Here is a 24,817-nt window from a genome sequence, read left to right as displayed (position 1 = left end):
ACCAGTTCAGATTTGCAAGGTGACATTTGGTCTTGGCAGCACTACAGACACTTTGCAAGTAAGAGCTGGCCTCACAAAGAGCCCTGGCCTCAGTGATGTGGGAACAGCCTCCTGTCACTGGAGTCCATGCTGTCCTTGGTGCTAGGAGAGCCCGTGTTATACCACTGCTGAGAAGAGCTAGAGCCACCAAGGGAACCTGGATATAGTAAGTGTTGGAGCCACACACACAAGGAGAGTGTGGCCAATTGTGTTAAGTTCAGAAAGAATACGCTGGAATTGACAGTTGATTATAGGCCCTGGAGAGGCAGTATGCTCAAAACATTCCTGAGGAGACAGATGGGAACCCAGCTGGCACCTAGCATTCAGCTTTGCCAGTACAAGCAATATGCAAAAAAGGTTGGCATCTTCCCCACTGCCTCTGGATGGATGAAATGGCAGATGAGTCTTTGTATGAACTGAATGCTCCATTTTCCAGGGTTGGGTCAGCAGACATTAACAGTTTTCTTTTTTGGAAAAGACAGCCAGGGAAGCTCATGATGGTTGCCCGCAAATGCAGTTGATAGGTACTATGAAGCCAGTCTATCTATCACAGCGGAAGCCCCTCCACCCCAGCTTCTGCTTCCTACAGTGTACCACTGTCTGAGGTCACCATGTGCTGCTCATCTCAGACTCTCAGAAGCTCCTTCCTGACATTCCCAGAGGGCACTCTACAACATGAAGAGGCATAGTAATGTCTGTGCCTGTGGTCACGATTTTGGAACATCACGTTACTCTAGACAAGACCTGGCCAAAGGGTGACCACTCCGTTTTCTTGGAGCTTGGGGAAATGGCAAAACGTGGGGTCAGGTGGAGAAAGCTCTGGGTCTCCAGCTCCACAGCTGCTGCCCAGTGAGCAAAATGACCTGCAGGGAGAGGCTGGGAAGGTCCATAGTGGCAAAGTGAAAAGGCCGGAAGGCACCATTCTAACACTGGCCGTGCTCACTGTGAAGGTATGTGAGCACAGTAGCTGCCTTCCCGAAGACATCTATGGAGTTGTGGGAAATGACGAAGATGACACAGCCACAGGAGAACTGGGTAGAAAACACATAGCAAGAAAATCAGGTCTCAAAAGTGCCACTTGGAATTCGTAGTTTTTTTTTGAAAAAAGTTTTCGAAAGCATTTCCACAGTTAGTGATGATCTGGTTATCTGCAATATTTAAAGTTTAGTTGTCTCCATCTGAGAAGTACTGAGGTGGTTTTAAAGGTGGTGTGGCTAAGAGCTGCGTGTGGTAGTGTGTCTGTGTCAGCATTTCAGGACCGAAAAGGGATCACATGAACCCAGGAGTTCAAGGCCAGCCAGACTCTGACTCTTCTTTAAAACTCAGAAAATATATTTGAAAATATAAAAGATAAAAATAAAATCTGTAATAGTTATTCCCGCTAGGTAAGAATATTTTCTCAGCCTTATTATATAAATCTCTTTCCCCTTTCTTCTCTTTCTGTCTCTCAGTATTCTGTGTATTTCTGTGTTGCATGCTGTGTGTGTGAGTGTGTGTGGTTGTGCACCTATGTGCACACGTGCATGTGGAGGTCAGAGATTGACATTGAATGTTTCCTTCAGTCGTTCTCCATCTTATTGTTGAGACAGGATTTCTCCCTGTGCCTAGAGCACAATAGTTTGGCTATGCTGGTTTGCCTTTGACAGGATCTCTCAGTGTGTCTGGAACTCAACGGTGTGGCTAGGCTGGCAGGCCATCCACAAGATCTCTCCCTGTGATTGGAGCGCAGCAGTTTGACCAGGCTGACTAGCCGGTGAGCTCCAGAGAGCCTCCTGTGTCCACCTTCTCATTACTGTGATTACAGATGCCCAGTTCCTTACATGGGTGCACAGGATCCAATTAGTTTCTCAGGCTTGCCATCTAGCATTTTCTAACAGGGTCATCTCCCTAGTCCGCTCCCAAAGTTCTTATAAAAGTCACTGAACCCTTACCATACTTCTGTCAGCAGGAGTACCATGAGCCCAAAGCATATGAATTAAATTATTTACCAGAAGTATGACCAGATGAATATCAAGCTAATTCTCAATAAGAAAGTATTATACCCTTGAGAGGGAATGTTTAAAGCATATGAATAAAATTATTTACCAGAAGTATGACCAGAAGGACATCAAGCTAATTCTCAATAAGAAAATATTATACCCTTGAGAGGGAATGTCTCATTTCATATAGCAATTAAGTTATCTGGCCTTGTCTCTGGGCCATTTGTATGGAGTTAATACTTTAGTAGAGTTCAGGAAGGCAACTCACTATGTTGAGATAGTCAATTGAATAAGGCCACTTGTCTTTGAAACTGGCCATTAGGAGTGAGGTGCCATTAACAGTTAGTCTCTAATTGTTTGTGGCATCACAGTTGCTTATGTGTACCACATGTGTGCAGTACCCTCAGAGCCTAGACACTGGGTCTGGAACTGAAGTCACAGGCAGTTGTGAGCTGCCCACTGTGAATGCTAAGGACAACTTTCCACCCTGGAAGATTAGTGTGTCCCAGCCATTGAGCCATAATGAGAAATCCAGTTTCTCGCCTTTCCACCTTGAGTCCTGGGATTGAACTCAGATGGTCACGCTTGCATGTGTATATTTATGTTTTGTGTACTTGTATGTTTGTGCACCATGTGTGTTCAGTGCTCACAGAGGCCAGAATACAGTGTTGGATCATCTGAACTAGAGTTACAGATGGTTGTGAGCCTCCGTGTGGGTGCTGGCAACTGAACCCAGATCCTCTGCAAGAGCAGCAAGTACTCTTACGTACTGAACCATCTCTCCATCACTGTTGACAGCCACAGTTTTTGCCTGTCATCTCTATACATAATCTAAATTAGTTTGCTGTTAACTTTTATTATCACAAACACTGCACAGCCCAGGCTAGCTTTGTACTTGCTGCAAATTCTCCTGTCTCAGGTTCCCCAGTGCTAGGATAAAAGTGTGAACTACCACTCCTGGATTCTTAATGGAGAAAGGAAAGTTTCTTCTGCAAACAGTGATGAAGAAACTAGGTGTCCATATTCAGAAGAATAAAATTCAGGAAAAGCTTTATGACCCTGAAGTTGGCAATACTTTCTTTGATGTAATGCTATCACAAGCTATAAAAACAAATATTGGTAAAATATGGATATCAAACTTAAAGATATATGGAAACACGGCACTTAGAAATTGGAGAATGCCATCACAGGAAGGTTGATAATGTGAAGATTATGTGGAAGAACTATAACCCAAGAAGAAGGAAATGCCTCAGGCTAAAAACGAAGCCCTTTGCTGTGGTCTGAAAGTTATGTATCTCCAGAATTCAGATTCTGGAACCTATCGCCCAGTGAGATGTCTGAGTTTTGGCCTAGAGGGCATGATGAGGGTTAGGGCAGTCCTCATGGAATGCTGTTCAGGCTCTCCCTGAACATGACTGGCGCTCTCCCACCACAGGAGACCACAGGGAAGGTGGCTGTGAGGAAAAGACCTTTGCCACTAGAGCTGTTGGTGTCTTGATACTGACTTCTTGCTCTCCAGAATTGAGAGAGGTAAATTAGGGTGTTTGCAGATGACTAATGCTAAAAGAGCAGAGATCAGACCTGAAAGAAGATACACACATGACTTAACAAGCATCTGAAATTTGTTCAACATATGGAATATGCAGAATTCAAGTCAAAAGTAGAATATTGGCAGCTCTTTTTAGAAGTGTCCATACCCACACACATTTGGGTTCTTCTTTAGAAGACCACACCCATGCTCTTGGGTGTGGCTTAGTCTCCTCTGGGTGCCTTCTTTCTCTTAACCCTTGTGCTTAAGCCTTAAACTAAGTTCCAACCGTGCTTCATAAAAAGAACAAAATGTCAAATTGCACATGCATTAAGATCACTAGTATGTGATTCTTCACTGTCCCTCAACATTCTATATAAATTTTAGGGTTCTCTTTTCAATTTCTAAAGAACTATCCATTAGAATTTTTGATAGGAATCACATAGAATAAAGAGGTTTCTTCAACTAGTATGGTCGCATAAACATGATAACTATATTGAATCCTCTAATCATGCACAAATATATTTTCCACTTCTAGGTCTATAACTTGCCTCAGCAATGTTTTCAATTTTCAGCACAAGCCTTTCACCTCCTTAATCACACTTATTCTTTGTTTCTTTTCATGCTATTTAAAATGAGTCCCACAATTTTCTTCCTAAGTTCTCATTGTTAACATGTGAAGTAGCTGCTGCCTTACTGTTGATTTTGCAGCACTCAACTTTACTAGTCTTGAGGATGAATTCTGACAGGTTGTGGGTTTGGGGGGTAAATGTTAGGGTTCTCTCTGTGTGTCATTGTGTTGAGGGGGAGGTGTGTGGAAAAGCATGCCAGGGTGTGTACTGCTTTGCACTCCAGGATTAAATCCAGCTTGATTATGATGTATAATCCAATCAATGTGTTGTTGAATTCAGTTTATTTGTATTGTATTGAAGATTTTTGCATAATTATCAGGAATATTGGTCTGTAGTTTTCTTTTTTTAAAAGTTAACTTTTTTATTGATTCTTGGGGAGTTTGACATCATACACTCCAATTCTGCCCATCTCCTCGGTCCCCCTTCATCCTCCCCTCACCCTTACAGCACCCCCCCAAAAGAAAACACAGCAGAGCAAGCAAGCAAGCAAGCAAGCAAAAGCATGAACAGAACAAAGCATAAAGAGAAAAGACTCTTTGCCTTCTTTCCCATCTTTTCAACACCTCTTCATTCGTCCTGGTGGCATTGGTGTATCACATAGCACACCCTTTCGTCCTTTCGGCTTTACTAGCAAATACTCATTGCCGTGAGTCTCTGGACTGGGTCAAGGCCTCTGGTTTCTGGTACCCCCTCATCACTGGATAGTTTTCTCACTGTAGGTTTGGCTTTGGCATGAAGGTCCTAATGGCCTTATAAAATGAATTTGGAGATTCTTCTCCTCTTCAGCGTATATTTTCTAAAAATCTGCAAGGTACTGGTGTTTTTCCTTTGTATGCTTGGCACAATTTCAAAAGCTCTCTGGTCCAGGAGTCTATCTCTGACCTCTCCTTTGTTCTTGACAGTACTTGGGTATCAGGTTAGAAGCAGGTGAGACAAAGGCTAATGTTTTAGGCCTTCTCCAAACTGCCCTTGTCTTCTCTCTTCCTTTCAATGGAGAAGTAGTAAGTGGGATACCTCCTCACCCACCAGCCCTGTGCCAGCTTGGGGCTGGGCTGCTGGTAACTCAGCACACTCTAGTGTTTCTACTTGTTTCCACGCTATCATTCTTCTCTCCCCTTGTAGGGATCACCACATCTTCTTAATTGGCATATGGAGCTCCATGGAGGCTCTTAGGCTATTGTTATTGTTCAGTTGTCTGTGGGGGTTCAGGCATCTTAACTAATAACACTCCATTCTTTTGAGTGGAAAATATATCTAACACTTATATATGTTTAGCTAATTCAATGCTTAGAGTAAAGGTAAACAATTTTTTAAATTGAGGATTAAGGGTTTTTGTCTACTTTTGAAAATATATAATGACTTAATATAAAATATTTATTCATATTAAAACATATTGAAAACCTAATTGACTTATCTATATCTAGGATTAACTGGGGCATACAAATGTTTTATGTGGTTGTTATTGGTAAGTTGTCCTTTCAATATTTAAGTGACTTGTTTAGTTTGCACACAAAATATCAAATTGTCAGCATGGCCTAACCAGCCCATTGCAATGCTCCTGTCACTTGCTCTGCAGTTTTCTCCCTTACTTGGTCTGATAGGTCATGTGTAAGGAGAGCACATGATTTCTTGATTCTCTAACCCATTTCTACAATGGATATTTCTAGTTGTGTGTTTATATTAAATTAGTAGAAATAGATGTTTAACTTCTGATAGCTCTGAATACTTTTTCACACATGCCACTATTAAAGGTCCAGTTTTGTAATTTGTTGAAATAAAATGTACTCATAAACCACGTAGGTCTTACTCTCTAACGTATAGCGTCTATGAAAGTATTTCTCAGTGAAAAGTTTCTTTTATTTTGTGCCCTTACAGGTAGTATAATTAGCAATGTCCTATCGTCCTTGAGGAATGTATTTGTTGGTGTGCTGGTAGGAATTGTTATGGGATTTTTTATTCAGTATTTTCCAAGTGAAGATCAGGTAAATTAAAAATAAAAATCTGCTTTGTAGAGCTTTAGTATGTTAATCAGCCTCCCACCACAGTACTGAACCACCTGGGAAACTCTTACTCTTTGTAACAAAGGTTAGTTAGCCCGCAGTTGTGGAGGTTACGATCTTTATCGACCTGCCTCATCACCCTGGCAGTGTACCACTGCCAGAGCGGGTATCAGCACAAAGCCAGCTATGTCATGAACCCTGGGACAAAGGAAAAAGAGGAAGGGACTGGAACTTAACGACTTGCTTAGAAGCATGCTTCCCTGATTTTCAGAGATCCCACCATGCCCCTTACCACCACCCCGTATCAAACTTCTAATATAAGGACTTTGGTAGATGGTCCAGCATGGGTGTAGCATAAAACTCTCAGAGACAACTTTAGACAGAACTGTGAAACATAAAATTCCCCCAGAGTTGCCTCTGATGCCTACAGCATGCTTAAAACTGAGCCTAATAGTGGTTGATTCCAAGTAGTCTTAATGTCACTGTGTCTTGATCTGGCAAATTAAAATACTGTGAACAACATATGTGACCCCCCCCCCTTCCTTCCACTCCACCCCCATTTCACCTAAAACAGCAGTGGATACTTGACAATTTTCTTAATCCTTTTCCCCAAAACTTTCTCCTGAACATATTTGAAACAGAGATAAGTTCCACTTTATCTGCCCATATTTTCTACTTTAAATTTGCCTCCATTCCCTTTGACAAGGGTTTTAGACCTGGGTGTTGTTGTTGTTGTTGTTGTTGTTGGTGGTGGTGGTGGTGCTGCTGCTGCTGCTGCTGCTGCTGCTGGTGGCAGTGGCAATTTTGAGGCAAAGTCTCACTATGTAGCTGAGGCTGGTTTTGAACTTAGTGGTTGCCTTTGTCCTGCCTCAATTTGTAATTTGGTTTCTTCCATCAAAGTTATCAAATCTTTTAAATAAATAAATCTTCAAAACATTTATTTTTAACAACTGATGTTAGAGGCACTGCCTCCCTCCCTTTTCAGGCAGAGTCTGGTAAGCATTTTCCTGTTAGCATCACTGTATGGAGAGTGAAAGCCTCACTCATATTTGATGAATTATTGCTTAGTTCTGAATCTACCGAAAGTTTTGATGCAAAATCAAACCAACATTTTGGAGACTATTATTTAATACAAATTTTACAAATATTGTAGCAAAAGGTAAAAAAAGATAGATAATGCCACATCTTGTATGTTTAATGTAAAACAACTTCTAAATGTGTATTTCTAGGTGAAAGTTACACAGAGGCGAGCCTTCCTTGTTCTGAGTATGTGTATTTCTGCTGTCTTAGGCTGTCAGTACTTTGACTTACATGGATCTGGAGGACTGATCACACTAGTGTTGTCGTTCATGGCAGCAAAAAAATGGGCTAAAGAGAAAGTGAGTATCACTAATGTTTTTAAAGATAAAATAGCTGAATTTTGAAATATATAATGGGCATTTAGAAAACCGCCTCCATGTAGTTGGAAGATGTTCCACCTCCCCCAGGAAGCACATGGAGTGAGTAATTAGTATTAAAGAAAACCACATTGACCCATAGTAAAATGTCATTAGAAGCTGTGTTCTTATGTCAGGATTTTCTCTTGAGAGTTGTATGATTTTATTATATGCCTCTTATTTACTATTTTTAAAATGCTTACTTCCATAATTTATCCATGAAAACACGTTCTAAAATTTGGAATATCTTTATCCCAATAAAACTTTTGTTTTATTTTGTTTATATTATTATTATTTTACATTTATTTATGGGGAGGGGCATGGAGGTCAGAGGAAGGCTTATTGAAGTAAGTTGCTTATTTCCACTGTGTGTGTCCTGGTCCTCTAACTCAAATTGTCAAATTTTGTGTCAGGCACCTTTATCCACTGGGACATTTTACCTGCCCAACTTACACTTTTTTCACTGATGACAAAAAATGTACAAAAAAAAGAATATGTTTATAAAAATCAAAACATACTAAATGCAGAAGATTCCTATATTCCTTACTCTCCTTAAATAGTCTGCTTATTCTCCAAAATTAATCATTTTGAAAAATACTATATTTATAGATAGGTATATATATTCTCTTTTTAAAATAAAAATGTTACTAACATGAACAGCCTTTTCATATATACAAGTATCCTGTAGGAATGGATTCATAGAAGTGGGATTTCTGGGTTTAAAAATAGTCCTTATTTTGACAATACTGCTAAATTATCACTTGGAAAGCTTTTCAGTGCTTATACTCCGCCAACACAACAGGAAACTTACTGAAAACAACTTTGAAGTCGTCGATACAAGTTTTAGGAAGCAACCTCACAAACCTCCAGAATATTTTCTTCCTGCTTGTTTACAACCTGTCTGAATTCATTTCATGGACTGGGTTCCGAAACTGTCATTAGGCAGGCTTCCTCACTCCCTTCTGATGGGCCAGTGTGAGCTGTGCATGTTCTTGTCTCACATGCTGTGCTTCTGGCCCTACTTCGGAATATTACGAGGACTCCCAAACTTTTTTCCTTTTTTGGAACACAATGGCGAGATGATATTGTTTATTGTATAGATTTGTGTGTTTCCTTAACCAAATTCTGTTTGGATAAATGACATTACTCAATTGTCATAAGTTAAGTTTTAACTTTTTCCCTAAAAATAAAGTGTCATCAGTTAATTAAATTTCTGAAATACAGTCAAAATGTATGTGCACATCAACCAAAAGTCTAAAACTCCTGAAGCGCAGTTATGTGTGCATGCCATAAGAACTGAAATGCATTTCTCGCTCCTATAGGTTGGAGTCCAAAAAATTGTCGCAAACACCTGGAATATTTTTCAGCCACTTCTCTTTGGCTTAGTTGGAACAGAAGTATCTGTTGAGGCTCTGGAGTCGAGAACTATTGGTAAGAGCACAAAGAGCACAGGAGAGGGACAACACAGATTTTATTTTGTGTACACCACATCTCCGAGTGTCCTTAAAGAGCTTCGGAATCACACTGACCACATCTACTCTTTTCCTCTACCTCTATGCATTTCTTTGTTTTCAGTCAAAGACAACCCAAGTGATCCAGAGAAATAGATTACAGGAAACATTAGATATCATTAGATGCTTCTATCCGCATCCCTGGAAACATGTCCCCAAAAAGGCAATTCACAGTTAAATGAATTCCATTCAAACTGTATTACATCAAATGAACTGAATGCCACGTCATCAGCCTTTCTTCCCGTGGTGCTCCCACTGTCACATAATCTAGTACTGTAGAAGAACTTCCAAAAAGGCAGGGGAGATGGCTTGGGGGATAGATTGCTAGTCATGTAATCCTTAGTGCCTATATTTGATCTCAGGCACCCATGTAAAAGCAGTCTCAGCAGCACAGAGGCAGAGACACCATGATCTCTGAAGCTTGTCAGTATAGTCAGTAGGCTCCAGGTCACTCACAGACCTTGTGCCAAAAAGAAGCCATTGAAAGCCCTGGCTGCTCTTCCAGAGAACTCGGGTTCAATTTCCAGCACCCACATGGGCATCTAACAACTGTCTCTAATTCCAAGATCTGACACTCTCACATAGACATACATGCAGGCAAAATACCAATGCAAATGAAATAAAAGTAATTAAATTATTTTGTTTCATAAAAAGAAGAAGCCATTGAGGAAGACAGCAAACATAAACCCCTTACCTGTTTAAGTGTGCATGCACACCCAACACACCCCATATGCATATACACATATAACACTTCGTTTTTACTTTGTGTTTTTTATGATTACTATTTTTACTTAAATAGATAGAATGAAGCAACAGGCGCAAAATATTTTCAGAAATTTTAGAATTCATCTCTCTAGACAAAAATACCTACCAAGCGTTTTGTTTTTTATATTTGTTTATATGTGTTGTAGGTATGTGTATTGCTACCTTGGGTTTGGCATTATCTGTTCGAATTTTAGCCACTTTTACACTCATGTCTTTTGCTGACTTTCGTTTTAAGGAGAAAATATTTATTGCTTTATCGTGGATCCCCAAAGCTACAGTCCAGGTAAGAACATACTAAGCAATTAATAATCATTTTAGTTTTGACAAGTTTTAAAAGCTCTAAATGAGGGGCTAGAGAGATGGCTCAGTGGTTAAGAGCATTGGCTGCTTTTCCAGAGGACCTGGGTTCAATTCCCAGCACCCACATAGCAGCTCACGGATGTCTGTAACTCCAGTCTCAGGGGATCTGGCACCTTCACACAGAGTATATACAGGCAAAACACCAGTGCACATCAAATAAAGAAAGAAACACAAAAATAAAAATAAAAAGGAAGGTGTCCCCCCCAAAAAAAGAAGTTCTAAATGAAAACTACAAATTGTATCTAATGTACTTTCCTTTTGCCATGTTTGATTGATAATTACTTCTCAAACCCTAGAGCTGGGGAGGATGCTCCAGGGGAAGAGTGTTTGCTATCCATGCATGGAACAGGAGTCTGGATCCCTACGGCCTCACAGAACAGGCTTGGCTTCAGTGCCTGTAAACCTAGGGCTGGGTGGGGGAGGGCGGGGCAGACATGTGGGAGACCATTGGTAATGGAATAAGTAAGGCAGAGAGTGCTGAAGAGGACAGTGACATCTGGCGTCCCCAAGTGCACAAACAGGTATGCATTCATGTGCACATGTGCATACTCGTGCAGCACACACACACACACACACACTGCAACATTTAAAAGATTTGCTTTTAAAGCAATTTACCTGAAATTTAGAAGAGTACTTTGGCAAATAATTTCTAAATTTTCTGAAAGTGGGTTTTTTTTTTCCTGTTTCCCTTAAGTATGAAAATAAGCCCAGGCATGGTGACACATACTTTTTTCCAGCACCTAGGAGGCAGAGGCAGGCAGATCTCTGTGAGTTCATGGCCAGCCTGGTCTATGTAGAGAATTTTAAGAGGTTACATTGATAGATCCTGACTCAAAAAAAAAGTATAAAATAAAATATGAACATTTCATAATATGGAAATATTTTTATTTGGCTGAATGCTGTAGAGGTAAATATTATATCGTTAGAGATACCTTGGTTTTTTATAACTGGCTTTTCTCACCCTGTCACTCACTCCAACACAAATACATACATGTATTTTAATTAGGTATCTGTTTTTATGATATGTGACTATACAGGAAGGACACAGAGAGCATCTTTTGGGGGCATTTTGTTAGTTTCTTTTTCCATCTTTTCCCCCTACTATTTGAAACAATACCCAGCAGGAAGGAAGTTGTCTTCATTAAAATTCCTATTGCTGTGATAAACACCATGACCAACAGCAGCTGAGGGAAGAAAGGGTTCATTTCATCCTATACTTCAACACAGTCCATCATCAAGGGAAGTCAGCACAGGACCCCAAGGAAGGAACCTGGCAGCAGGAACTGAAGCAATAGTCATGGAGAACCTTGTTTTCCATAACTTGCTCAGTTGTTTCTTAAACCATTCAAGACCATGGGCCGAAGGGTAGCACCTCCCACATCAGCGATGAATAAAGGAAATGCTGTACAGACTTGTCTACAAGCATCTGATTGAGACATTTCTCAATTGAGGTTCCTCTTCCCAGACAACTCTAACTTGTGTCAGATTGACAAAATACAAAACAAACAGAAATACTAGCCAGGACAGGTAAACGTGTCCTGCATAGCTACACAAATAAATGGTTGAATTAATGAAGACCTTGTAGTTTTTTTTTTAACAACTTTTTTTTTTAAATTTTTTATGATTTATTTATCTTTATTTTATGTGCATTGGTGTGAAGGTGTCAGATCCCCTGGAACTGGATTTTCAGACAGTTGTGAGCTGCCATGTGGGTGCTGGGAATTGAACCCGGGTCCTCTAGAAGAGCAGTCAGTGCTCTTAACCGCTGAGCCATTTCTCCAGCCCCAAGACCTTGTAGTTTTATCCTCTTACTTTATAATAATTTCCTCCTTTTAAAAGGTGTTGCTACTTCCTGACAACTGCTAACATCGATGGCAACATAAAAACGTTGTTTTCCCGGGATTTTCCCTCCATTTTGCTGTTACACAATAGAAGCCTGTACATTTCTATGAAACAGAATTCTGTTTTAGGGTTAGAACCACAAGCCTTTAAGGTCAGATTGTTGCTCTTGAATACTGTGTTGCTTGCCTAGGCCTTTAGGGAGTTGCTTCTTTGTCTCTTGGCTCATTGAATTCCTCCTTTATATAAGGATCTATGAGCATGTCTACTAAATGGTGGTGCTGTGAGTTTGGCTGAACTAATCCCTGTAAAGCTCTCAGCACAGTTTCTGGTATACAGTGGCGCTCCATGAACAATAGTAGAGCTATTTTATCTTACCTTCAAGACATATAATAACCTGTCTTTTTTGGAGAGGGGATAGTAGATTTATTAAAAGAATGTCTGTCACCTCTCCTTACTTGTGTTTTGATTTATTATTTATCATTTCCTAAAACAGTGAAAACAAAGCAGGTATGAAGAAAGCGCCTACTACCCAAGCTGCTTTGCTCTGCTTCTTTGTCCCCTTTCCCTAGCACCCAAGCAAAGTTGTATTCTGTACAAACATCAAGAACTGAAAGACATACAGAAACTTTTTTTCTCAAACTCACGATCTTGCACATGGTAGGCTAGTGCTCTACCGCTTACCTATACCACTAGCCAACATCTTTTATGCAAGTAGAACCACGTGTTCCACATACGAGTTGGAACGAAAAATTTAAATTTAACGTTTCTCCTCATTCTTTGCCTTTTTGAGGCTGCAATAGTGTCTGTGACCCCTGAGCATCATAGTCAGCTTCACCTATCATCTTGACACAAACCTAGAGTCATCTAGGAAGAGGGAATCTCAACTTAAGACTTGCCTTGGCCAGATTGACTTGTCTATGAGGCCATATCTATGAGGCATTTTCTTAATTGCTAATTGATGTAGGACTGCCTAGCCCACTGTGGGTGGTACCATCCTGGGCAGGTGGACCTGGACCATATAAGAAAGGACATGAGCCATAGAACAAGGCAATAAGCAGCACCCTTCCATGGATTCAGCATCAGCTCCTGCCTCCAGGTTCCCGCCATGGCTTCTGTCAATGATGGACATGAACTGTAAAATGAGATGGTCCTTTTCTTCCCAAGTTGCTTCTGGTCCTGATGTTTGTTCCAGCAACAGGAAGAACATGATGGCAGGAGTTGGTACCGGAAGTGTGAGATGTGGTAGTGTTTGGAACTTTGGGTTAGACATTGAGCACTTAGAAGACAAGAATGCTGAAAGAAATTTAGACAGTGGAGGCCCAGACTGTAAAGTTTCAGAGGGAATTATGAGAGTCCTTCAAAGACTGTGACAGAACTGTTCATATGCTGTATTGGAATTAAGAATCTGTGGAAGTGAAACTTTTTGTGCTTATTGGGACAAAGGATGCTGGTCAGCTGGGACTGGACAATCAGCTTGATTAATGAGAGACTGTTATTATGAAGTGGAATTCTTGGAAGGAGCTCTTCAGAGTCAGCATGTATACAGTGGTGCAGAGCTGCATCTCAGGTTGGCAGCCAGCCTTGGTAAAGTTTACGAGTCTTCCAGTGATACTGGGTTTTATTGTTGTTTGGTTGGTTGGTTTTTTGATTTTTCTAGACAGGGTTTCTCTGTAGCTTTTTGGAGTCTGTCCTGGAACTAGCTCTGTAGACCAGGCTGGCCTCAAACTCACAGAGATCTGCCTGCCTCTGTCTTCTGAGTGCTGGGATTAAAGGCATGCACCACCACTGCCTGACTGTGAAACTGGTTGTTTCACCATGAAAGATGCAGGATTGGAGAGGTCATGGAGAGAAAGTGAGGTGTGGCATCATGTGACAGGTTCTGCGTCCCCAAAGAGACCAGGAGAGGCCATTAGTGAAGGTGTAGCCTTAGTTTTAGAAGAGACCCCAGGATGTTTGAGGTGCTGGGACTGGGGGACATCAGCTAAGACAGTGGCAGTTGTGCGGTGGAGAGCTCTGGAGTGCAGCTAGCCTGAGCCTACTGGGCAAGCTGTGTGTACTGTAGAGGTGAGACCACCCAAGCCCTTTAGATCCAAAAGATCAAGAGTGAGTCTGTGGTGTTGGAACAGAACGTGGATTTATACCGATGGACTTTGGTTTTGCTTTGATCTCATTGTAACTGTAGCTTGGATCTTACCTTTTGGAATAAACAAGTATATGACATTTTTAGATTTATTTTAATTTTATGTGTGTTGGGTGTTTTTGCATTTATGTATGTGCACCACATGTATGGCTGGTACCTGCAGAGACCAGAAGAGCGTGTTGAATCCCCTGGAATTGAAGTTAATGAGACACTGGACCTTGGAAGTGTTGAATTTTTTAAAAGGCTGTGAGACTTTAAAAATTATATTTTACTGTTGTCTCGGGGTTTCTGTCCTGCCTGGTTTACATCCTCCCACCAGGTCCCACAGCCATTTAGCCCCCAAAGAAATCACACAGATTAATGATAAACTGATTGGCCCATTAGCTCAGGCTTCTTATTAACTCTTATAACTTATATTAACCCATTATTCTTATCTATGTTAGTCACATGGCTCAGTACCTTTTTCAGTGGGGCAATCACATCTTCCTTCTTCTGTGGTTGGGACAGGACTAGGGAGGAATGAGCTTCCTCCTTCCCAGAATTCTCCTGTTCTCCTTGCCCCACCTCTACTTCCTGCCTGGCTGCTGGCCAATCAGTGTTTATTTAAAATGTAATTGACAGAATATAGACAATAATGTTAATATGAGATGTTGGGGACAAACAAGAAGGGAACATTGTGGATTAAAGTGATGTGTTTGTGTGTAAAAACTGACAAAGTGTGAAATGTCAACCTCAGCTGACAGGAACCAAGAATCCGCTGGGAAGAAGGCACTCCAGAATTGCCTTAACTGGATTGACTTGTGGCTATGTTTGTGGGGCATTTTCTTGATTGTTAACTGGTGTGAGAAGGCTTAACTGACCATGAGCAGTACCCTCTCTAGGCAGGTTGGCCAGTTACGTAAGAAAGGAGGCTGACTGTGAGCCAGAAAGGAGGTCAGCACGCCAAGTTCTCCCTGGTCTCTACTTCAGCTCCTGTTCCAGGCTCCTGACTGAGTTCCCCCCCGACTTATATTTCTACCATTTTGCCTTTACTTTACAGTTCCATAGTTAATGTGTATGTGCATTTAATTCCTGAAAATTTTAAGGCAATTTCTTGCCTATATTTGTATATGTAAATCGTAAGGAAAAATAAAGACAATAATTTAAAAAAAATTACACACACACACATATTGTGGCTACAGCCACAGTAGCCTGTAATTCTAGTACTCAGGAGGTAGACATGGGCTGTACAGGGTGATCTTGTCTCAAAAACAAAAGAAAATAAGTAAATACATGATAAAAGCTAACTGGCTGGGGGTTGTGGTGGGGCCCGGGAGCACGGGCACCTTTCTAACTCTGTAGGAATTTAAAGAATGTACCTCCTCAGGGGAAAGAAGAGCAGCATCTATGTTTATTATATGTTAACTCTGAATAACATTTTTCTTTTGCCCTGTGTCCTCCCTAACTGCAGGCGGTCTTAGGTCCTCTGGCTCTAGAAACAGCGAGAAGAGTCGAGGCTCCCCACCTCGAAGCATACTCAAAAGATGTGATGACGGTAGCCTTCCTAGCCATCCTGATCACAGCTCCAAATGGAGCTCTCCTCATCGGCATTCTGGGACCCAAAATACTTGAACGTGGTGATGTGACAGTCCCTTTAAAAGTAGATATATCAAATTTTGAACCTTAAAAAGCTTGCCTTCGCCCACCTGCTTCATCTAATGAATAATCTCACTGACAGAAAAGAACATTACTGTGCAGAATTTTGAAGATCGTTCATAGAACCCTGAAGTCAGTAAATGCACAATTTCTATACAGGGTTTTCCTCTGATTTTTACATCCAAAGTAAACTTAATAAAAATAGTATTAAATGCGATGTTTTTTTAGTTTAATATTTGCATATTTCAAGAATAAAATTAGTCAGCAAATACTATAGGAAAATGCAAAGTAATCCTTAAGACTGAATTTTATGCCGTAGTGCAAAATAAGCGTAATAAAAACTAAATGAACCTAAAGAGAGAGAGAAAATGCTTTGAGTGCTGAGCTTGGCAAGATGAGAGACTAAATTTCAAATGAGGAGTGGAACTCCCATCACTTCAGTTAAAAAAAAAAAAAACAGTCAGAGGCCAGGCATGGTGGCACACACTTAACTTCCTAGCACCGGAGGGACAGAAGCAGACACGTGTCTATGAGTTCAAGACAAACTTGGTGTACACATCGAGTTCCAGGCCAGTTGGGGCTGCATAGAGAGTCCTACTAACTAGTCAGAAAAAAAAAAAAAGAGCTTGGCAGGAATGTAACACTCAAACTGCCTATGGGGAATCTGAAGTAGATTTAAGTCTTGGTTTAGTGCTATCTGGGTAAACAGGTGATAGACATAAGCAACACTGTTCTTCTATCACTTCTATGATAACCTTGCCAGCTTTCAATGAGACACTACCTGTAGTCTTTACTTGCAGAAATGAAATGAAATCACAAATGGCAGGCATTAAAAGCAGTCTACAGAAAGGAAGGTTAGTGTTGCAACCTCTATTCAAGCTGCTTGTCATTAGCAGCAGTATCTTTTTATTAATAGGAATCAGCCTTGCCAATCAAACATTGTTGCAAGCACAGTGCAACTCCAGTTGATTTCAGGGTTCTTTAGGAAGAGTGGAGTAACCGCTTCTCAAAAGAGGCAGCTTAGACAGCTCGGTGTTTGGCAAGGGTGTTTGAATACAACCCTGAGGATGGAGTTTGGTCCCCAGATCCATATAAAGGAGAAGGCTGACACCAAGTTTCTCATGCCTTATTGCAAGGCCCCTTAAAAATTGTGCAGACTTAACAAAATCCCAGTGCAGAGATTAACATGAATGCAGTTCCTCTTCTCTTTGACACAGCAACAACGTGTTGGAGCGGCACAGAATGTAGAAAGACACAAAGTTCAAAGGTTGCAGTGAAAATGGAAAGCAATCAACAGTGTTACTCCTACTAAGACCAAGGTGTTTTGAGAAATGTATAGCCAGACTTAACAAAAATTTAAATTCAGATTGCTCTGGGCAAGGTAGTAGCTATAGTTGTCTTATATTTTTTAATGCAATTTTATGGCACAACACAGGTGATCAAAGATTTCTTTATCGTTTATTAACAATCATAATCCACGCACAAGTACTAAAGGACAAATAGGGGACCTGAATCGAGTCACAAGCCACCGCTTACATTTGCCATCTCGGTCGCTCACACCCTCTTGCTCCTCGCTGGAAAGGGGGACCACCCCCAGGGAAAACCCCATCTCTTAGACCAAAGTGCTCCTCTTAATTAGCTAGTGCATAGTGACAGAATTCCCAGAACACACAGGCTTCTTGATTTTCAGCAGTTGGCGAGCTCCATGCCAGCCACGATGCTTTCCAGGCCAGAAAGAGCCTATCCCACACCTAAATTCCAGTACTCAAAACGCTGAAGCAGAAGTGGTGAAGATCAAACCCAGCCTGTCCTAGGAGTGTCAGGACTACCCAATAAGATGCTCTCCTCAAGCCAATCAACTTTCTATTTTAAATTACATTTACTGTTATTATTATGTGGCCTTCAATTTATTACATAGACTAAGCTGACCTCAAACTAAGACATAATTACATCCATACACATAAAAATAATAAGTGTTAAAAATATAATTTTTACCTGTGTGTGTGGGAATAATAAGTGTTCAAAAAAATTATGAAACCAGGAGTGGTGGTGGATTTCTATAATCCCAGCAGTCAGGAGGATCACATGTAAAGGGCCAGCCTGGGCTACATAGTTCAAGGTAAGTGTTGGCAGGGAGCTCCGGGAACATAGCTCAGTTGGTAAAATGTTTGTCTAGTGGAGTCCAGGAGTCAATCCCAGTATCACATAAACCGGGAATAATCAAAGATGCTTCTAACCCTAACACTCAGGAGGTGGAGGCAGGAGGATTCAAAGTCCAAAGTCATTCTCAGCCATGTGGAGAATTCAAGGCCAGCCTGAGCTAGGATTTTATCACTAAACATAATTTATTTTTAAAAGTACTTTTACTGGGACTGGAGAGATGGTTCAGCAATTACGAACCCTTCTTGTGGCAGGCCTGGCAGACAGGTGCCACTATGATGAACAGGTACGTGGTGGAGAAATAGGAGGAAAGAGAAGCTGAGCAGTTTGCACTCTGTGGAGAGAGCCCTTGTCCTGCAAGGGTTTTCTCTTGTGGTGTGGGCCTCAGATTAGACCTGTTATTGGTTGGTTACTCCGTTATTAGGAGTCCTTGTGATGATTAGGGTCACCCTCGTAGAATCCGGAGAGTTTCTACTCCATTAGGTTTCCATATTGACTTTTTTAAAAATGTTTTTCTTATTTTTATTGAACTCTACATTTTTCTCTGCTCCCCTCCCTGTCTCTCCCTTCCCCTTTAACCCTCTCCCAAGGTCCCCATGATCCCAATTTACTCAGGAGATCTTGTCTTTTTCTACTCATGTAGATTAGATCCATGTGTCTCTCTTAGGGTCCTCATTCTTGTCTAGGTTCTCTGGGATTGTGATTTGTGGACTGGTTTTCTTTGCTTTATGTATAAAAACCACTTATGTGTGAGTACATGGTGATAATTGTTTTTCTGGGTCTGGGTTACCTCACTCAAAATAATGTTTTTCTAGCTCCATCCATTTGCCTGCAAATTTTAAGATGTCATTATTTTTTTTCTACTGTGTAGTACTCCATTGTGTAAATGTATGTTTTCCTTATCCATTCTTCGATCAAGGGGATTTAGGTTGTTTCCAGGTTCTGGTTATGACAAACAATGCTGCTATGAACATAGTTGAGCACATGTCCTTATGGCATGGTTGAGCATCCTTTGGATATATACCCCAAAGAGGTATTGCTGGGTTTTGAGGAAGGTTGTTTGCTAATTTTCTGAGAAATCGCCACACTGATATCCAAAGGGGCTGTACCAGCTTGCACTCTCACCAGCAGTGCAGAAGTGTTCCCTTTACCCTACAGCCTCTCCAGCATAAGTTGTCATCAGTGTTTTTGATCTTTGTCATTCTTACAGGTGTAAGATGGAATCTCAGAGTTGTTTTGATTTGCATTTCTCTGAGGGCTAAGGATGTTAAGCATTTCCTTAAGTGTCTTTCAGTCATTTTAGATTCCTCTGTTGAGAGTTCTGTACTCCATTTTTTTTTATTGGATTATTTGTTCTTTTGATGATCAGCTTTTTTGAGTTCTTTGTATATTTTGGAGATCAGACCTCTGTCTGATGTGGGCTTGGTGAAGATCTTTTCCCATTCTGTAGGCTGTCATTTTTGTCTTTTTGACCATGTCCTTTGCTTTACAGAAACTTTTCAATTTTAGAAGGTCCTATTTATTGTTTCTCTCAGTGTCTGTGCTACTGGGGTTATAAATAGGAAGTGGTCTCCTGTGCCAATGCGTTCAAGTGTACTTCCCACTTTCTCTTCTGTGAGGTTCAGTGTGGCTGGCTTTATGTTGAAGTCTTTGATCCATTTGGACTTGAGTTTTGTGCATAGTGATAGATATGGATCTATTTTCATTCATTCTATGTGTTTATATCCAGTTATGCCAGCACCATTTGTTAAATATGCTTCTTTTTTCCATTTTATATTTTTGCTTCTTTGTCAAAAATCAGGTGTTTGAAAGTGTGTGGATTAATAGTCTTTGATTCGGTTACATTGTTCCTCCTGTCTGTTTTTATGCCAATACCAGGCTGTTTTCAGTACTGTATCTCTGTAGTAGAGTTTGAAGTCAGGGATTGTGATGCCTCCAGAAGTTCTTTTATTGTACAGGATTGTTTTGGCTATCCTGGGCTTTTTGGTTTTCCATATGACGTTGAGTACCGTTCTTGCGAAGGACAGACCTTTTCTTAAGAATGAAAGCACACTAGGATGGCAAGAATGCTCGTGGGTGAAGATGCTTGCTGCTGAGCCCTACAACCCAAACCTGATTCCAAGAACTTTGTGGAAAGTGGGAACTGATCCCCACAGATTGTTCTCTGACCGCCACACGTGCACCACAGCACAACCTCCCACTGCAAACAAAAGAAACAGATGAGTGGGGACAGTGTCTTTAAGCAATTAAAGCTCACACTCAGTGTGTCACACTGTGGTTCATCCAGCTGCTTTTCTTTGTGTCCATAGATTTCTGAAAAATACAGACCTGGTGTGTGAACCACCAACACAGATCCTTTATTTGCGCAGCAAGAGATAATTGAGTGACAATCACTTTCATGTCAACAGGAGTACAATGTACTGTTTGAGCAACAATGACAGAATACAGAAGGACAGTCAACAGCTGAGAACAGCTTGGGAAAGGGTGGGCTGTCGTTCAGTGGGTCTCCACGTTAGTTTTGCAGAATTGTTACTGTTCTGGAAGGTGGCTACATAAAGTGAGCATACACTGCTATAGCGTACACTTAAAATGAGTAACAATGAATTTTATACACATTTTGCCACAATCTAAAAACCAAATAATAACTCTGTTGTTACCTCTGGCAGGCCTCGTATCCAGTGGAAGCTACCAGAGTGGCTTCAAACTCACAGAAATCCACCTGCCTCTCCTTCCTGGGGTACTAAAATTAAAGATGTGAGCCGCCACAGCCACTACAACTAATATCTTTTAAAGAGTGCTTATTCAGGGTCCGCAAGATGAGCTCGGCAGGTTAAGGTGGCTGTAGTCGTGCCTGGCAACATGAGTTTGATCCCTGGGACCCACGGTAAAAGAAGAAAACTAATCCTTGCCAGTTACTGGATATCCACATAAATGCCCTGGCATGAGCATATGCCCAAAAGGGTGCCTACACATTTGAGTGCTCACACTTATACACACTGAGTATGCACATACACACAAACACTCACACACAATAAACTGATGTAAAAAACTTAAAGAAGACTTATATGATTAGATCAGGCCTGAACAGATAATTTTCTGAAGACCCACAATATCACATCAAATATTCACAAGGAGTGATATATTCACAGGTTCTGGAAATGAAGGTGAGGAAATCTTGGGGACCGCACTTTAGACATTCTACTGAACTCGGTGTCAATTTTTTCACTGCTTTTTTAGATTCATTTGGAAGATATTGAGGCAATATCCTCAGTGGACTCTTCATGACAAAAATGATGCGCAAAGGAAAGCAGGCACATACGTAATTACTGCATAGAAAGTTAGGCACTTACCTTTAATCCCAACACTCAGGAGAGAGGCAGAGGCAGGTGGATAGGATCGCTATGAGTTCAAGGGCAGCCTGGTCTACAAATCAAGTTCCAGAACAGCCACAGCTACAGAGAGAAACTGTCTCAAAAACTAAAAAATAAATAAAATAAAAACCTAGGCACTTAAATTATGCATCTCTGTATCAGTACAGAACTGTTGTTGATATTATTATTATTTACTATTTCAATATGTTTCACCTAATATTAAAAAGTAAGGCTGAGAAGGTTGCTCAAGCGGGTAGACATTGCTTGCCAAAACAGGCCTGCTGGGCTGCGTTCAACACTATGACTTTGTCTTCTATATGAATTCCAAGACTACTTAATGAACTTTAGATGAGCTTATGAGTCTAATGTGAACATAATTGAATTTATACATAATTTTATACTCTTAAAGTATTGTGTTTTTGTGTGCTTAAGTCTCAGTTGGTTTTGGTATTTTGAAAGAGGTCTTTATAATTTTTGTGAGTCAATTGCTTTACCATTACAGCCTTGTGGTGCTTAGTAATACATTTGGTATAACCATGGTTTCCAGGCACTCACCAAATTCCTCTCACATCTTAATCACTGATTTTTTAGATAGACATGTAATCATATCAAAGTTTCTATTTCCCCATATTTGTAATGACTAGTTGATTTCAACATCTTGTTACATATTCAAGAAAGTCTTCAGAATTAAAAATGGTAGTAGGCATTCATGGCCGTTCCTGACATTACCTAAGTGTTTGGGGACAGAAATGGATACTACAGAATTTTAATAAACGTTTCAACAGTTCCCATTGAGAATCTTCATTAGGAATGGCAGCTGGCTCTTCTCAGGACCCGTCTCAGCACCGACTGCTGTGGCTGTATCTTCTGTTTTTCAATTAACTTACATGATTGTTAATACATTAGCTGATAGTGAAACATTTTAAAACACAAGCTCTTTACCAAAACATTATTCCGTCCAATACTGTTTTACTTTCCCACTCATATTCATAAATAATATTGCTTTACTTCTGTTGGGTGTTTGCTTCCATTTCTTTTGCAGGTTTTCGCGTTAATTCTGTATGAGCTTTATGAAGTAAATAGTGGGGTGTTCCTTTAAATTTGGTGATTAGCCAGAAGTGGTGGCACCACCTGGAATACCGACAAGGGAGCCTGAGGCAGAAGGGTCATAAGGTCAAAGTCAGACCTCTGGAAATTGAAGGTAAGGAAAGTTGGTGTGACAGAGCTCGTGCCTGGTGAAGCCGGGCGAGTGCTTGAGTTGTAGCCCCACATCCCTGACTTGTGGATTTTAAAAACACACATTCCATTTTCTGCTTGGGAATTGGTCAAATGACATTATTTTCCTTGCTGGGATCAGTAATGTAAAGTCAGACGTTTTCTTCTAGATTTCCCAGGGCTTCGCTACCTACTTTAGAAGGAGCTAACCTGGCCTCATTTCCTGGGAGAATGTTCTTCAGAGTCCTGTGTTTCTAATCATTACTCTTAAATCTGGTCAATGAATGTGAGTGCTATGTTCCTCTAGTCTTGTGTGTTCATGCAGGAGAATGTACTGCATGTGCCATGGATGGAAATTTTACTCAATCGTTCTTCCGGTTGTTTTCTTACTAGTATAAAAAGTTCATCTGTGGGCTGGAGAGATGGCTCAGAGGTTAAGAGCATTGCCTGCTCTTCCAAAGGTCCTGAGTTCAATTCCCAGCAACCACATGGTGGCTCACAACCATCTGTAATGGGGTCTGGTGCCCTCTTCTGGCCTGCAGGCATACACACAGACAGAATATTGTATACATGATAAATAAATAAATATTTAAAAAAAAAGTTCATCTGTGCACTTATGCAATTTACCAACTTCCCTCCTTTCATAGTTTTTGGGAATTGTAACACTGTAATGCTGAAGCATGGTTATCACAGCTGATCCATTTGACCAGTGTTCCAGGAAAACAGTCACAGATAGGCTTTCGCGACTGTGTAAAGCATGTGGGGGTTGTTTTAGTGAGCAATGAATCTGAGCATTTAAGCCCCTGTAAAGGTAGAGTGATGCCATCCTTAATTGAAAACCCTTTCTGCACGTATTTTCAATGTCCTTACCAAACAGTAGAGGAATGTGTGCTTACTCATAAGATGCACTCCTGGTGTATGAATTGTATTTAATGGCTGCCTCATGGCTTCACTAAACTAGACTCTGCACGAGATAAACTAGTTGACTTGGTGACTATTAACTGAGCTTCCAGTCAAAGCCCATTATGAGGAACTAAAGCATGGAGTCAGATGGAGCAGCTAAACCAGCAAAGCAGCTACAGGTGCTAGCCCACTCTGCACGAGACACAGACGACTGCGCATGCTTTGAAGCAGGGCTTTCAATAGTCCCTGGAGTGGGCAAATTCTCTAGCACCATTTATGTGACTTAAATCCCACCTGCCAGATTTAGCTCTTGTCATGTTTTAGGAAATTAAATTATGTGAATTAGTAATTACATTTGAAAATGTTTCAAGTCTCCAAATCAGGAGCAGAAGGAGAGAGAGCACGAGCAAGGAACTCAGGACCGTGAGGGGTGCACCCACACACTGAGACAATGGGGATGTTCTATCAGGAACTCACCAAGGCCAACTGGCCTGGATCTGAAAAAGCATGGGATAAAACCGGACTCGCTGAACATAGCGGACAATGAGGACTACCGAGAACTCAAGAACAATGGCAATGGGTTTTTGATCCTACTGCCGTACTGGCTTTGTGGGAGCCTAGGCAGTTTGGATGCTCACCTTACTAGAGCTGGATGGAGGTGGGTGGTCCTTGGACTACCCACAGGGCAGGGAACCCTGATTGCTCTTTGAGCTGACGAGGGAGGGGGACATGATTGGGGGAGGGGGAGGGAAATGGGAGGCAGTGGCGGGGAAGAGACAGAAATCTTTAATAAATAAATAAATTAAAAAAAATGTTTCAACTCAATGGGCTTCCTGAAACAAAGGACATCCTGGATACACTTTACACTTGATACAGCATGTTAGGCACTAAACTTTTAACTCAAAGTGGGCACTAGTATCAGTGAATATAACGTCCTGACTCTTGACTGCCACACACTACTCCACTCAAATTTATCATCAAACACTACTTGTGTAATTTGATCACACCGATGTCCTCAGGGGCAGAGAGATACATGGTTCTCAGTTAAATCTCACGTTATTGGCCTTTCGTTTTCAATTTTGTTTTTTTTTTTGTCATCTTTCCTACCGGCAGTTATAGGCATATTTTATTGTTTACCAGAAGGATAGAAACTTCTTGATACTGGTGATTTGTTTAGAAACAGAAAACAGATAACCAAACTTACTGGGATTTGCTCTGAAGAAAAAAATAAAGGAGATTGAAGATGGAAGAGGACTCAGGCACTGACTGGCTTTGGAACACTGTGAGCACACCTTTGGGCT

At 40.9% G+C, this 24,817-nt stretch overlaps 1 protein-coding gene across 1 annotated transcript in view; it reads left to right on the top strand.

Annotated features, from left to right (window-relative positions):
* Positions 1-15,898, top strand: part of Slc9b1 (solute carrier family 9 member B1) — a 38,983-nt gene extending 23,085 nt beyond the window's left edge. Inside the window, exons 8-12 of the mRNA XM_041679992.1 lie at positions 6,054-6,160; positions 7,408-7,557; positions 8,937-9,045; positions 10,037-10,173; positions 15,683-15,898. Coding sequence (XP_041535926.1) covers positions 6,054-6,160; positions 7,408-7,557; positions 8,937-9,045; positions 10,037-10,173; positions 15,683-15,898 — 719 coding nt within the window. The remainder of the gene's footprint in view (positions 1-6,053; positions 6,161-7,407; positions 7,558-8,936; positions 9,046-10,036; positions 10,174-15,682) is intronic.
* Positions 15,899-24,817: the final 8,919 nt, after the last annotated feature.

Source organism: Microtus oregoni, unplaced genomic scaffold (genome assembly GCF_018167655.1).
Source record: "Microtus oregoni isolate MIOR12 unplaced genomic scaffold, Mior012 000000F_ref0000247, whole genome shotgun sequence".
NCBI lineage: Eukaryota > Metazoa > Chordata > Mammalia > Rodentia > Cricetidae > Microtus > Microtus oregoni.
Note: the sequence above shows the minus strand (reverse complement) of the source record. Positions and strands in the feature narration are given on the sequence as shown.